Genomic DNA, 12,298 nt, shown 5'->3' with positions numbered 1-12,298 from the left:
GCAGAGTTTGAAGAACATTATAAAAAACACTACACTGTAATTGTCCTCGTTAATAAGATCAAGAATGTATTTGTTCAGCGTTAATTAAACACTTTTATGTTCACAGACATGAGAAAAAACTACTTTCTGAATTATCAGTTAATTGTGAATTATTCAGAATGATGCATCTCATAATCCCCCCCCCCCCCCCCCCCCCCCCCCTGACTGAGCAAATGTGATAACTATAATACACAATATGAGCTATTCGCTGCATATTTTCCCTCATACCACTGTCAACAGAGAAAACACTGCTCCAAAGAACATAATTAGGGTACTTACAGCTATTATCTGGTCTCCAACATGAATACGGCCATCTTGATCTACAGCACTGTCTTTTGTTATGCTCTTAACAAAGATACCAGAGGGCTCTGTGGAGTCAGAACAAGTTGTTAATTCAAAGGGTAATATAATTTCCCTTTCTTTTTTCCTTTCTTACATGGAACTATTACAGTTTGATGTGAGCTAAGTGTGTGGGAACACAAACCAACAGGACATGGCTCATAATGAGCAAGTCCATTACGAATCTGAGCCATAGTTTTGAAAGAAAAATACTCATTACACCATAAAATGTATATTTAGCAACGTTTTTTTAAAGATGTGTGCCATCCCTTGTGGTTATTCTCTGTAGTTACCGGCTTCATCTTCTTCTGATTACTTGAAGGGAACTGCAGGGTAAGTGCAGAGCACTAAAGCCAGTTTGAGTCTTGTTGAGCTTGTACATGAGTGACCCCACCCCCGACCACATTATCTGGATACATGAGTCCAGCTTTAAGAAGTTTAATGTTGTCTGATTAAGGGGAGACTGCAGCTCAGGGGGAGAAGCGGTCATCTGCCAATCAGAAACGTCGGTGGTACGATTATCAGCTACCATGGACCACATGTCAAAGTGTCATAGGCAAGACAATGAAGCCCATGTTGCCTCCAATGTGTCCATTGGTGTGTTAATGTCTAAGATAGAGAAAACGCACTGTGCAGCCTGTAACACCTTTAGAGACTTAGAAGTGCTGTGTGAGATTGTGTGTGAATGGATGAAAAAAAAAAGTGCTACATGAGTACAGTCCCTTTCCAACTTTGGATAGGTTATTTTCCCCAACACTTCACCAGTGTTGAGCCTATTTACTTTACAGGTTTCTTTGAGTTCTTTGTTTCCTCGTTTTAGTGTCGACTTTGTCTTTTGGATCTCCATTTTCAGTATACTCGTCAACCTCCTCTCCGTTTCTCTCTGCGCTCTGTAAGCTGTACCTCGTTATATTTTTAAAAACTTGTATATTCTGTCCAGCTTTGCTTCCTGTCCTTCTTGCTTCTTGCTTGGTCGATGCTAAATGATTAACTTACACCTGCAATGTATTCATCATTACCTCCTTCACGCTTTGGTTTTATTATTTTCTTTGGTACATTCTCTCTGTTTCTTTCCTCCAGTGTAAGTCCTGTCCTGGTTCTGCCTTGGTTTGGGGGGTTTCTAAAAATATCCAGAGGCTTTATTGCGGTCCCTCATCGGGCCCATCAGCTCATAAACATACATCAGCGAATGCATCGTAGATGTTGTCACAAAGACAAAGAAGAAAATCATTCCCAAACCATGAGGCCTGGGTGAATAAGGAGATGACGTTTCTGCCCAAAGCATAATAACTGCCTTTTGGTCAGGGGACAGGTCAGTATATAACATTGCCAGAGCAAGACTCTGGAGCAGTTTCCCTCCTCAGGCTGACAGATTCAGTCTCTACAGGCTTGTGTGAAATAATGAGCTCACCTGAATTTTTATCTCCAACATATCCAGCAATAGTGATCCCCAGTCCCTGTGTGTTTTTGGTTAGGTTCACATCAAACGCTTCAGCCTCCTCTTCCTCCTCCTCACTGCCCTGTGAATAGATCAAAAGATTAATCAGATTGCAATGTAATCAAAAAAATGATAATCTAACAAGCAAACATATGTGATTAAAGCACTATGTTAGTCACACTGTGAGTCAGTGAAATACAGTCATAATTACTCTGAGCTGACTGTGGCTCTGAAATCGCTGTGTGTGGGATTTCTTTCTGAGAGTTAGAATTCTGACCTCCAAAGTGTGGGTCACAGATGATGGAACTTTCAGTTGTCTTTAATCATGTTTTTACAGGCAAGTTAGGGCCGTAAGAAGATAAAAATAAAACCTCTGAATGTTATCATACAGAATAAGGCAGTCAGAGAAACTGTTTTACTTTAGGAAATTAGTTTCAATGTGGAAATATACTATTACAGTAAATTCCTGCTATACTTCTGATTTCTACTGAAAGTCTCTTTTACCTGCTGTTCGGTGACAGTCGGAAGCTGTACAGACATGACAGCAGAGGGAGTCTCCTCCACGGGACCCCTGGTAACAACAAGCTTCACCCTGTTGCCACACTGCCTGAGGACCTGGGCCACCTGATCGCTGCCCATACCATACAGGTCAGTGTCTCCGATTCTTAGGATGTGGTCCCCACTGCGTAGGCGCCCATCCTGACGATAAAAAAAATCTTGTTTTCATAGCTAGGTCATAAAGTGTTAAAAAAAAGTATCGGTATCAACCAGTATCAATGCAATTACCTGATCGGCTATGCCTCCAGGAAGTATAGTTTTGACTATAACCCCCGTAGTCTTTCCTCCGACAATACCGAAGCCAAGACCAGTCCCATCGTTCACCAGCTCAATTGTCTCCACATGCTGCCACTGAGCGCAGTAAGGGTCACACAAACAACAATGCAAAAATGTAAATAAATCAAATAGCTTTATCTAGCCTGAGAAAAATCAATCAGTCTAGTTTAGATTTGGCTTTAGATTCCAGTTTCAGTAAAAAACTAAACTGTTGTCCTGGGTAACAACAGGATAACTCAATGGTAGTTTGGGAAAACTCCAGTTTGTCAGCTATAATCTCATTGTGTTTCGTAAGTGAAGCTGCAAAGGCAACTTTAGCGTGTGAGTATATTTATACCGCGCTGGATTTGGCGGACAGTGTACTGGCATCAGAAGGCGTGCGGGACACTGCAGGACTGGTCAGCTGAGGTATTGGCCCTCTTGCCACTGCGAGCTGCACCCTCTCAGAAGCACTCTGCAGGATGCCTATAGCTTGCTGGTGGGTCACTGTCTGATCCAGGGGCTGGCCATTGATGGCTAAGATCTGGTCAGCCTCTTTGAGCTTCCCATCACTTTCAGGTTAACAGACATGTATGACAAAGAGAGAGAACAAAAAGCGGTGTTAGAGACACCAATCAAGTAATTGTCCTTATCTTTGCCCACATTTTGAATATTGTATGTAGTCCTAAGATATGCAAAGTACAGGTTCAAAATGTACACTTTTACTTTTTTTTTTTTTACTTATTTTGAAGCCACAAGCAATCATAACAAATTGTAAAATCTTCACTCTGGTGTTGTACCTAAATTGGCTGATGTATGAGATATCCTAAGTATGCAAACCATCCAAGAAAAGTCCTTTCTTCATTTGGAGTTAACAATTGTCAAACAGTCAAAACTTTCCTTCTAATTTCTATCATTTTCAAACTCTGGGTTCTCCTGGTTCTTTGAATGACAGCATCTTGATTTTTACATACCAGTGAGCAACACTTCCAGGTTGAATTTCTTGAATAAATATGCCAAGCTCTCCGCGGTTCTCGCTTTTAAGTCCCACCACGCTGAAGCCAAGACCTCCTGACACTGGTTTCTGCAGCTCCACGTGTGTCACGTAGCGCCCCTGCACCATACGCAAATATAGAGCATCAAAGCGACAGGAAAGTTTTAGAAGTCTACCTGAAGTACCTCAAGAGATGAGCATTTGGTTAAAATGAGTAAATCATTAAAATACACTGTCATAAATCTGACACCTAAAAAGACCTGACACAATGGTACTACATTAGATCCCAAGAGGTAAAAAAAAACTCTGAAAACTGTGCATTTCAGTTGGTTGTACCTGTGCCATGGAGTGGATAATTTGTTCAAATTCTTCTGAGGATGTCTTGCCATTGATGAGCGCAGAAGCTGACATGTCGGGGTAGGAAAGATGGCTGCCATTGGGCTTGGCTGCTTGGACGTGATCACCGAAGTCGTTCCCTGTTGATGACAGGACGCTTCCCTGGAAAGAGTGACGAAAAAAAGTGAAAAATGATACTTTCAGTCATCCCAGACTGACAAGAAAACATGCTTCAGGTACGATGGCAACGTATCGTAGTCTTTTGTTTTCCGTTCATGTGACGTGACAGGATTCGCAACCCATGAAGGTAAAATATATGAGCTAAGCATGTACATTACATCTAACCCATCTAATTAATGGGTGAGAGTACAGTAGAAATGTAAGGAATCCCAAGTGGGAGAGAAACTAAAACAGTTCATTAGCTGTGGGAAAACATTGCAGAGGACAAGCACTTGCATGAAGGTTCATGGATCAGTGCCTTGCACCATGCCAAACCTCCTCCTTATAACAGTTATCCTGGTGAGATGTTGAAAGCTGAAGTCATGATGTAGGAACATGAATGAAGATGCTGACGAATTGAAAACTTAGGCCTTGTCCACATGTTCAGGTTTCTTTCAGAGATGTAAAATGCAACCAGAGCAGCACAAATTCCACCGTGACTTAACAGGACATGGCAGAGGTGGTACAAACATGCCTCATTATTTCTCAAAGTTTTTGTGGTGACAATCCAAAAGTGTCGGTTGTCACACGAGTCATATTCCTCTGACAGCACTGACATGCGATCCTTACCACAATTGTCTCATTGTGTGGGTGAAGCAGCTCTGTCAAAGACAACAGAGAACATTCTCTCATTATTTTGCGGCATCAACCACTTCATTCTCAAAGTTCTGATCGGGTCTGATCCAAAACTGGTGATGGTGGCGGCTGCGTGTTAGATTATGTAGCTGTGACCTCCACAAATCACACAGATTGGCATGTAGCTACGTCTAAATAAATAAATAAATAAGGAAAGTAGTAGCTCTATCATTTTTAAGCCTTTAGTGTGAAAGTACACCATTGTGTGCTGTGGACCAATGTAGCTATGCTAAGTTCTGACATGAGACTGGGCTGAAACGGTCCATCTTTCATGATCATTTGATTTTGACAATGCAAGTCCACTTGAATGCACGCTTTAAATGCACATTCAGGTCAAACTGAGAGTGAGACTGGACCTCATTTACAAAGATTCCGATGTTTGGTGACATTTGTTGAAATGCAACATAACAGCTTTGAAGTCCGGCAAAGGAATCCTGCACATGGCAGCCGCTGCTGGCTTTTATCCACCATAGACAATTAAAGGTTTAAATGCAAACATCGGGACTTAGTCCATTACTGTGGACGTAAACGTTTACCAAGTTTAATTTTAGACAACAAAGCCCTGAATCTGGCCGCCTAAAACCACTGGGACGGTAGATAGCTTGTTATCCCACTATGATTAGTAGGATCTATGGCAGCCTAATCCCTCAAGAGATAATGACTCTTAGCTGATGTTCCAACAATGACAAAGGTCCAAATACTATATTTCCATCATGGCGGGGGAGGCCATCTGGATGCCTTAATATCCTTTGGTCTTAATTACGACAATGGCTTTAGTTGTGTGACAGAAGAATTGCACGAGTGAGATGGCTACATAACAGTGTTTCCCTGGTTTTATGAGCCAAAGGACATAATGCTATGACAGTCTGAATTGGATTCAAAAGGATGGACGTAATGAAAAGCAATAATTTCACAAATAGTCCATTTGGCATATGGCTTTTGCGAAACTAAAGATGTCCTTGTGCATACAACTTTACACGATCAAGTTGACAGTACAACCTTCAGAGCTTGTCCTGTAAATTATGCCTCCTTTTAAACATAGCCCCAGATTAGTCCTCAGCAACAAAACTCCATTGGACAGAACACATTAGAGCTGCGTACTACTGCAAACAAAACCCCACGGGCCGGGATAAGTTAGTGTTGCATGCTACTAAGTTGCCGTCCTCATGCATGAGCTTTGTTAGCTGGGGCCTGGCTAAGAGGATTAAAGTTCCAGTTTGGTTCTTGCACATTTAAGAAATTGTTTCTGCCCCACTTCACTCGATGGCGGCGGCCTCTTTCTCATGGAAGAGTGTGGCCTTGTCTCCATAGCAACGTGGACTGAGCAAGGCCTAACTAGCAGAAGCCAGAAGACGGCCAGTGCATGTGTGTATGTGTCTGGCATCGGTCTCAGAACAAAACACAACATGCAACGTCCCTCCTAAATTGGTCCTACTCTATGGGGCCAAACAAGCACAGTTGGAACAGACACTCGTATATTTGTTCCCTTTTCTAAAATATGTCTCTTAATCCTTGTTATAACATGAAAGAGGTCCAGTTTTGGATCTGAGGGGAATTTATGCCAAAGTGCTGCTTGATACGTTTTGCTTGGGGAAAGCAACATGTGCAACAAACACACAGACACTGCGACACAGGAATGCACCGTCTTTGAAATAACTTAAACTGACACGGCACGAAAATGCCACAAGGGGTTTTAATAATCTAAATTCAGCAAAGGGGTCAAAAGCGCTTGCATCCCACCACCTCCCACTGCATAGCTCACATATTTTCATCCCCATTTCTCAAACGCTTACCCTGGCCCCTCTCCACTGTGACTTAAGAGCTCTTTGCCTTCACTGAAACGTTCCAATTCTCGATGGAGAGAATCGGCTTGAAAAAGAGTTCCCGACTTGGACCAACTATCTCTGCTCATGTGTCCATATAATATCAGACCTGTGTGAATCCTGTAAGCAATTTGGCCAAGGCAGAAACCACAATTGGGGATGGGGTTTGAAAGGGGAGGGAGTGAGTGCTTTGACACAAGCAAGAAGCAGAATCAGTGAGGTCACCCTGGAGGATAAAGACAGAAAGTCTTCCAACCTTAATGTGGTATTCAGTGTTTTTGGACAGCATTTCTTTTCTAAATGCAACTTTAAACCTCATGCTAAATGAATCAAATGGAATCATATAGATTGACTTTTTCTTCACATCAGTTGACATATCAAAATACCACATAATGCCAAATGTAAGAAAACAACATTTTCCCCCAACTTCATCAAAAAGGAACATGTTCATTTTCAGATTCTTTACTTAATATGCAGTTCAAACACCTTTAGTTAATAATGACCACTGCATGTTTTATTGTGTGTTTCACATGTGAATTTCAGGAATTATCTTCCCCTCCTTTCTGCAGATCCTCTCCAGTTCCTGTCTTATAGGATGTAGACCATCGATGAACCATCATAATCAGATCTCACCAAAGACAATGGATTGAGATCAAGACAAGGCTCTAGCTCGGCCCCTAAAGAGCATTTAGAGTCACCCGTAAGCCTTTCTGGCATTGTTTTGCCTGTGTCCTCTGGGTCATTGTCCTGTTTGACCATCAATCTAATCTGAGAACCAGAGAGCTAACATGCAAGCTTACGTGAGTATATCTACAGTTTGCTCTGCTACGCTTTCAAGTCTCTTCTGGAACCAATTTAAAAATAAAGGATAAATAGAATATGAAAAAAGTCCCTTCCCCACACCCCAAACACCCATCTCCACACCCCCACAGCATGATTCTGCACCCACCATGCTCTGCTGTTGAGAAGAGTTTGACCAAATGATGACTGGACCCCGCTTTTCAAAACTCATGAGACTTTGAACTGAGGCCAAACAGTTCAATACTGATCCATCGGAACAGATAATGATCTGGTCAGGGAGCTTTATTGCAAACCTTGAGTGTTTTTTATAGCATTCACTGACTAAAGGTTTCCACCTGGCCACTCTGCCTTACAGAATGCATCGGTGGAGTGCACTGATGGCTGTCTGGGAGTTCTCCCATTTCCACACAGGATCTCAGTTGCTCTCCCAGAGTGACCATCAGATCCTTGGTCACCTTGCTCACTGCAGCCCTTCTCCCCCAACTGCTGAGTGGAGGCTGCTGTGCTCATGGAGCCATGTTTGTATTCTTACCCACATCGCTCCATCACAACTCTGTGTCTGAACTAAACAAATACTTTCCTCAAGTACTAGTTGGTTTTTACCCTCATAAACACAATCAGATGTGGGTCCCTTACAGACAAGAGTGCACCCTCCTAAATCATGGACACTGTAAACTGACATGGAAAAAACATTTTACTTCCTTTTAGAATGAGACCGCAAAATCTGCCAAAGTGAGGGGGTCATTATCTTTGAATTATTTCCCATCCTGGTGATTATCAAAGAAAATGCAGTAATATATATTGTTGGAGAGTCTCAGTTGTATTAACTATCATGTCCCTGTTTTCATATACTGCAGTCCATGTCATCTGTATATAAAAACACAAAAAAAGGCCACCCAGTATTGAACCATGTGTGTTTCTGGTGTCTCTCTGACTATTCGGGCTTGGGATTGTACAGTAATGGGGGAAAACATCGTGGATATTCAATAATACGTGTTTTCAGCCGTAACAACTCGTACTTACCTGGTCTTTGAGATGCTGGACAGACTTCTGCAGGGCCAGGATCTGGTGGAAGAGAGGGCTCTGAAGCACTGATTTGAGCAGGCTGAGCTTCTCCTCCGTGGGCACCTCCCCCCGCTCTTTTAGTTTGGCCTGGAGACGCTCCACCGCCTGCAAGGCACGCTGTGTATCTGCAAGCCGTCACATATTTCAGTGACAGTGCCGGGCGGAGTGCAGGCGTGGATGCAGGGAGAAGGAGACGTGGGAGAAACGGGAGTTTATTAGAGAGGAAAGTGACGCCAAGGAGGAAATTTAACCAGTGATTTATTCCTATTTTTTTTCTTGGATGAAATGCTTTCAAAATGAGTGTTTCCTAACCATTAGGAAATAATTTCTTGAGCAACATATCCTAACTTAGGCTCAGCTGAGGCTGACTGTTTCTCGATATAGACCTTGCTATATCAAAATCATGTCACCACAGGTTTTGCACAGAAGCAAAAACAAACTGTTTGTTTTAAGAAAGCGTTATGTCCTCTTTGTTTTTTGAGGTTAGGGTCAAAGCGGAGCTGCACAGGAGCATAGAATGACTATCAGGACGAAGAGATAAGAGAAACAAGCCCACCACTGCTTGCTTGCTGGACCCTGCATAAGCCTGACAATCAAGCAACTCCAGAGTGGCTTGTTAGTGAAGAAGGGCCAGCAGGATGTTGTCTCTGCAAAAATGAAGCAATTTTTGAAGCTCACCAACTGTGACTAACACCTAACTGGACATGCACATGGTCTAAAGCATTCTTTGGACTGAGAAGCTTTGTTCTTTGAACAAAGGTTGTAAATAGGCCAATAACACTTGAGTCTGAGCGGGTCTCTTTTCTGATCGCCACGGCTCGTATGCACAAAACTCTCATTTTCGTTGCCTTCGCCTCTCTGTGAATAATGAGTCTTCCCAGAACGTAACGTGCAGCCGAAATGTGTTTGTTTGCACTTGCATGTGTTCCAAAAGACACTGTAGTCCTTGGGCAGAGCATAAAGAAATATGTCATCACTGTCATGAGAGAGTTTCTTTGAATATGAGGGGAAATGCACGTTGAAATTATTCAAGCCTCAATTCTAAAGATTCCAAAGTTGTAAAACACCCCCAACCAGCACACCACAGCTGATAATACACAGCCAACACGCCAGTCTTGTCCACAGATTGCAGCTTTAAATAAAGAATCTGGCAGTACCAGTTTGGCTTCATTCTTGACAGTTGGACAAATAAATCTCTTTGGGGACAAACAATCACATTTATGGCAACATTATGAGATATAGAAACACTGGCAGTTCACATGCCTTGAACAGCATCCAGGGCCTCTCTAAATCTGATTGGGGGAAAAATAGACAAAAAAAACTCAGCAGAGCCAAAATATGATGCAGTACCAGCAAAGACAAGACACCCATCTGACTAAACCAAACCCCTGGGAGAAAACCGCCCATTTAAAAGTGAGGACTCGGATTTGGACACAGAATTCTATTATCATGACAACACTAAACACTGAGACAAGGCTGGCCTCTGTTTAGGAATAGTTTGGAAAGAATATTCTAATTTTAAATGATTAGAAATGCAATGGATGCAAGCATGAGTCCTGAACTGACTGTAAAATATAAATATATAACACACTGACTACATAAAGTGAATCTCTCTGAAATTGAAAAAAAAAAAAGACTCACCCATTGTTTCGATCATTTTTAGACCCAAAGGTGAGCTTGAATTATTCTCCTTTCTCAAGGCCTGGAAAATGAACATGACACTGAGTTACGGTATGTCTTTTCTTAACAGTGGAAAAACACACACACTTAGGTGAATAATTCACATAAGTTTTATGACTTTATGAAAAGAAAAAGGAAATAGAACCAATACTAATTCTCCTCTGAGCCCAACTTAATAGACATCCTCTATGCATAGATCAAAGTGAAATAACACATGTTTCCTCACTCAGGCCCATGTGTATATTGTAAGAATGCCTCCCACCAAATCCCCCCTGCACTTCTTACATATACAAGCATCTGCTCGATAACATTTACAGTGCCGCTTGTTGGTGCCCTTACATTTGTGTAATGCTCTAAATGATGGATTCGTACCAGGTGTTATATATCCCGAGGACCCCATTCATTAACTGCCAGATGTGATTCAGTCAGAAAAGGTAGAGAAAGAGAAATTCTGACACATTGCGTTCACAAAACCTGTGACAAAACGACCATAAACATTCCTGCTACTAGGATATTTTCCTCCTCCAACACTTTAAGGGTAATAGTTCACAAATGCAGTTGAGGTGTGATTGCAGTCCACCTCAGTGCAGGAAGAGGCTTTGTTACAAAGCATGACATGGCTCACAGAGACATTACACGGTTAAAGGTGATTGGTCAGATAATTGAAGGCTCTGTGTAGACTCAGAATAGCTACAGTTGCCTATACAGTGTATGACATCAGGATGACACAGCACTGGGTGGTAGAAGTTCATTACAAGTACATATACAACAGTATATTTGTTTATTAAAGTGATACGACGAAAACACTGTGCACTTTAGCTGTATAGTCTATCTGTTCATTGTACATTACATCCATGTAGCCAACTTACTTATGCTCCGCTATGACCCGACAGTTATGCCGGTATGGCTATACAAATGTTAAAGGTCTTCTTTTCAGGAGCACGTGAGTCAGTGCCAGTTAACATTTAACATTTTGCATGTATAGTTACCCTTTTTGTTTTTTAGAGATGATTTACTCTTGAGACGTCTTGCAATGATTCACACACGGCCTGCGGAGCTCGTTACCACTGAACAGGTAGTTTTAAGGCAGCGTTTCCCTTTGAAAGTCTTTGTTAAAGGCACGCACGAGCTTTGTAGCAACCACAGACGGCTAATTAGAGCAAACAGTCATATTGTTATCACGCAATTACAACCCCCCTTCCCCCCTCAAAAAAAGGGCTTCGACAATGTCGGTGGAGAGCTGTGGAAAAACGTTTACATATTTGTATCAATAAAACCTGTGGTGTGAGATGCGGTTAATATAACGAGTTCGGGTTCGCTTGTGTTTTGATTGCAGTCGCCGGGACAATCCGCTTTTCTCAACTCCTCCTCCTTCCCCATCTCTGCAATGGAGCAAGAGAGCAACAGGCTACCGAGAAGGAGACTGTAAACAAGTTTGATAGTGTAACGGTTCTCAGACTACAGAAACCCCGGTGTTGCCATTGATGTCCACGGGGAATACATCATGCTTGAAATAAACAGCTAAAGCTACTTAAATCCATTTTTCTGACTTGTCGACCCACCGCGTCAACAGGCGTCTCCTTATTTTCCTCCTAACTGGCGACGCGACAGCAAACAAAGACGAATTTCGCATAAGCCGTAGTTTACGCCATTCTGAAACGTTCGGCAACGTTTTGTCAAGCGAAACGTGTTTTAAAGTAGTTACTTACATGAGTGTTGAGCCTTTACTCTCCAGGCGACCGGTATCCTGTACTTTCTTCTGTTGTCCCGCGGTTAACGGCGCAGTGACTGGGGCTTAAAGATGGGGCGTAGAGTAACACGATCCTCTATGGACATTTTCAGCCATAGCTGCATTAGCAATTGAGCTAGGACTGAAGCGCCGCTTGCTGGCTGCCCCTTAACCTAGAACCTATATGTAAGACCTGGTGTACAGTATAAATTCCACACGAATAATAAAACTGAGAAACCGACATAAGCTTTTAGCAACTTGTTGAGTTAACCACGTTATATATCAAGTTCACTAACGCTATAAATGGCACTTCATGTTATTTGCACGGACATGTTATAAACAACAATCCCACATTAAGTACGTTGTCACAACAGAGAATAACCTTA

General features: G+C 42.2%; 1 protein-coding gene across 9 annotated transcripts in view; it reads right to left on the bottom strand.

Moving 5' to 3' along the window:
- Positions 1 to 12,038, bottom strand: part of LOC140281573 (multiple PDZ domain protein) — a 42,130-nt gene extending 30,092 nt beyond the window's left edge. For all 9 annotated transcript variants that reach the window (XM_072376010.1, XM_072376011.1, XM_072376012.1 and 6 more), the window contains exons 1-10: positions 11,893 to 12,038; positions 10,145 to 10,205; positions 8,462 to 8,628; positions 3,960 to 4,121; positions 3,604 to 3,743; positions 2,988 to 3,201; positions 2,603 to 2,725; positions 2,321 to 2,515; positions 1,790 to 1,898; positions 319 to 407 (exon numbers count right to left, since the gene is read on the bottom strand). In XM_072376010.1, coding sequence (XP_072232111.1) covers positions 319 to 407; positions 1,790 to 1,898; positions 2,321 to 2,515; positions 2,603 to 2,725; positions 2,988 to 3,201; positions 3,604 to 3,743; positions 3,960 to 4,121; positions 8,462 to 8,628; positions 10,145 to 10,160 — 1,215 coding nt within the window. In that variant the 5' untranslated portion in view covers positions 10,161 to 10,205; positions 11,893 to 12,038. The remainder of the gene's footprint in view (positions 1 to 318; positions 408 to 1,789; positions 1,899 to 2,320; positions 2,516 to 2,602; positions 2,726 to 2,987; positions 3,202 to 3,603; positions 3,744 to 3,959; positions 4,122 to 8,461; positions 8,629 to 10,144; positions 10,206 to 11,892) is intronic.
- Between the last annotated feature and the right edge of the window lie 260 nt (positions 12,039 to 12,298).

This window comes from Leuresthes tenuis, unplaced genomic scaffold, assembly GCF_036924035.1.
Source record: "Leuresthes tenuis unplaced genomic scaffold, fLeuTen1.0.hap1 SCAF_22, whole genome shotgun sequence".
In the NCBI taxonomy this organism is placed as follows: domain Eukaryota; kingdom Metazoa; phylum Chordata; class Actinopteri; order Atheriniformes; family Atherinopsidae; genus Leuresthes; species Leuresthes tenuis.
The sequence above is the reverse complement of the archived record's forward strand: the minus strand, read 5'-3'. Positions and strand labels throughout refer to the sequence as shown.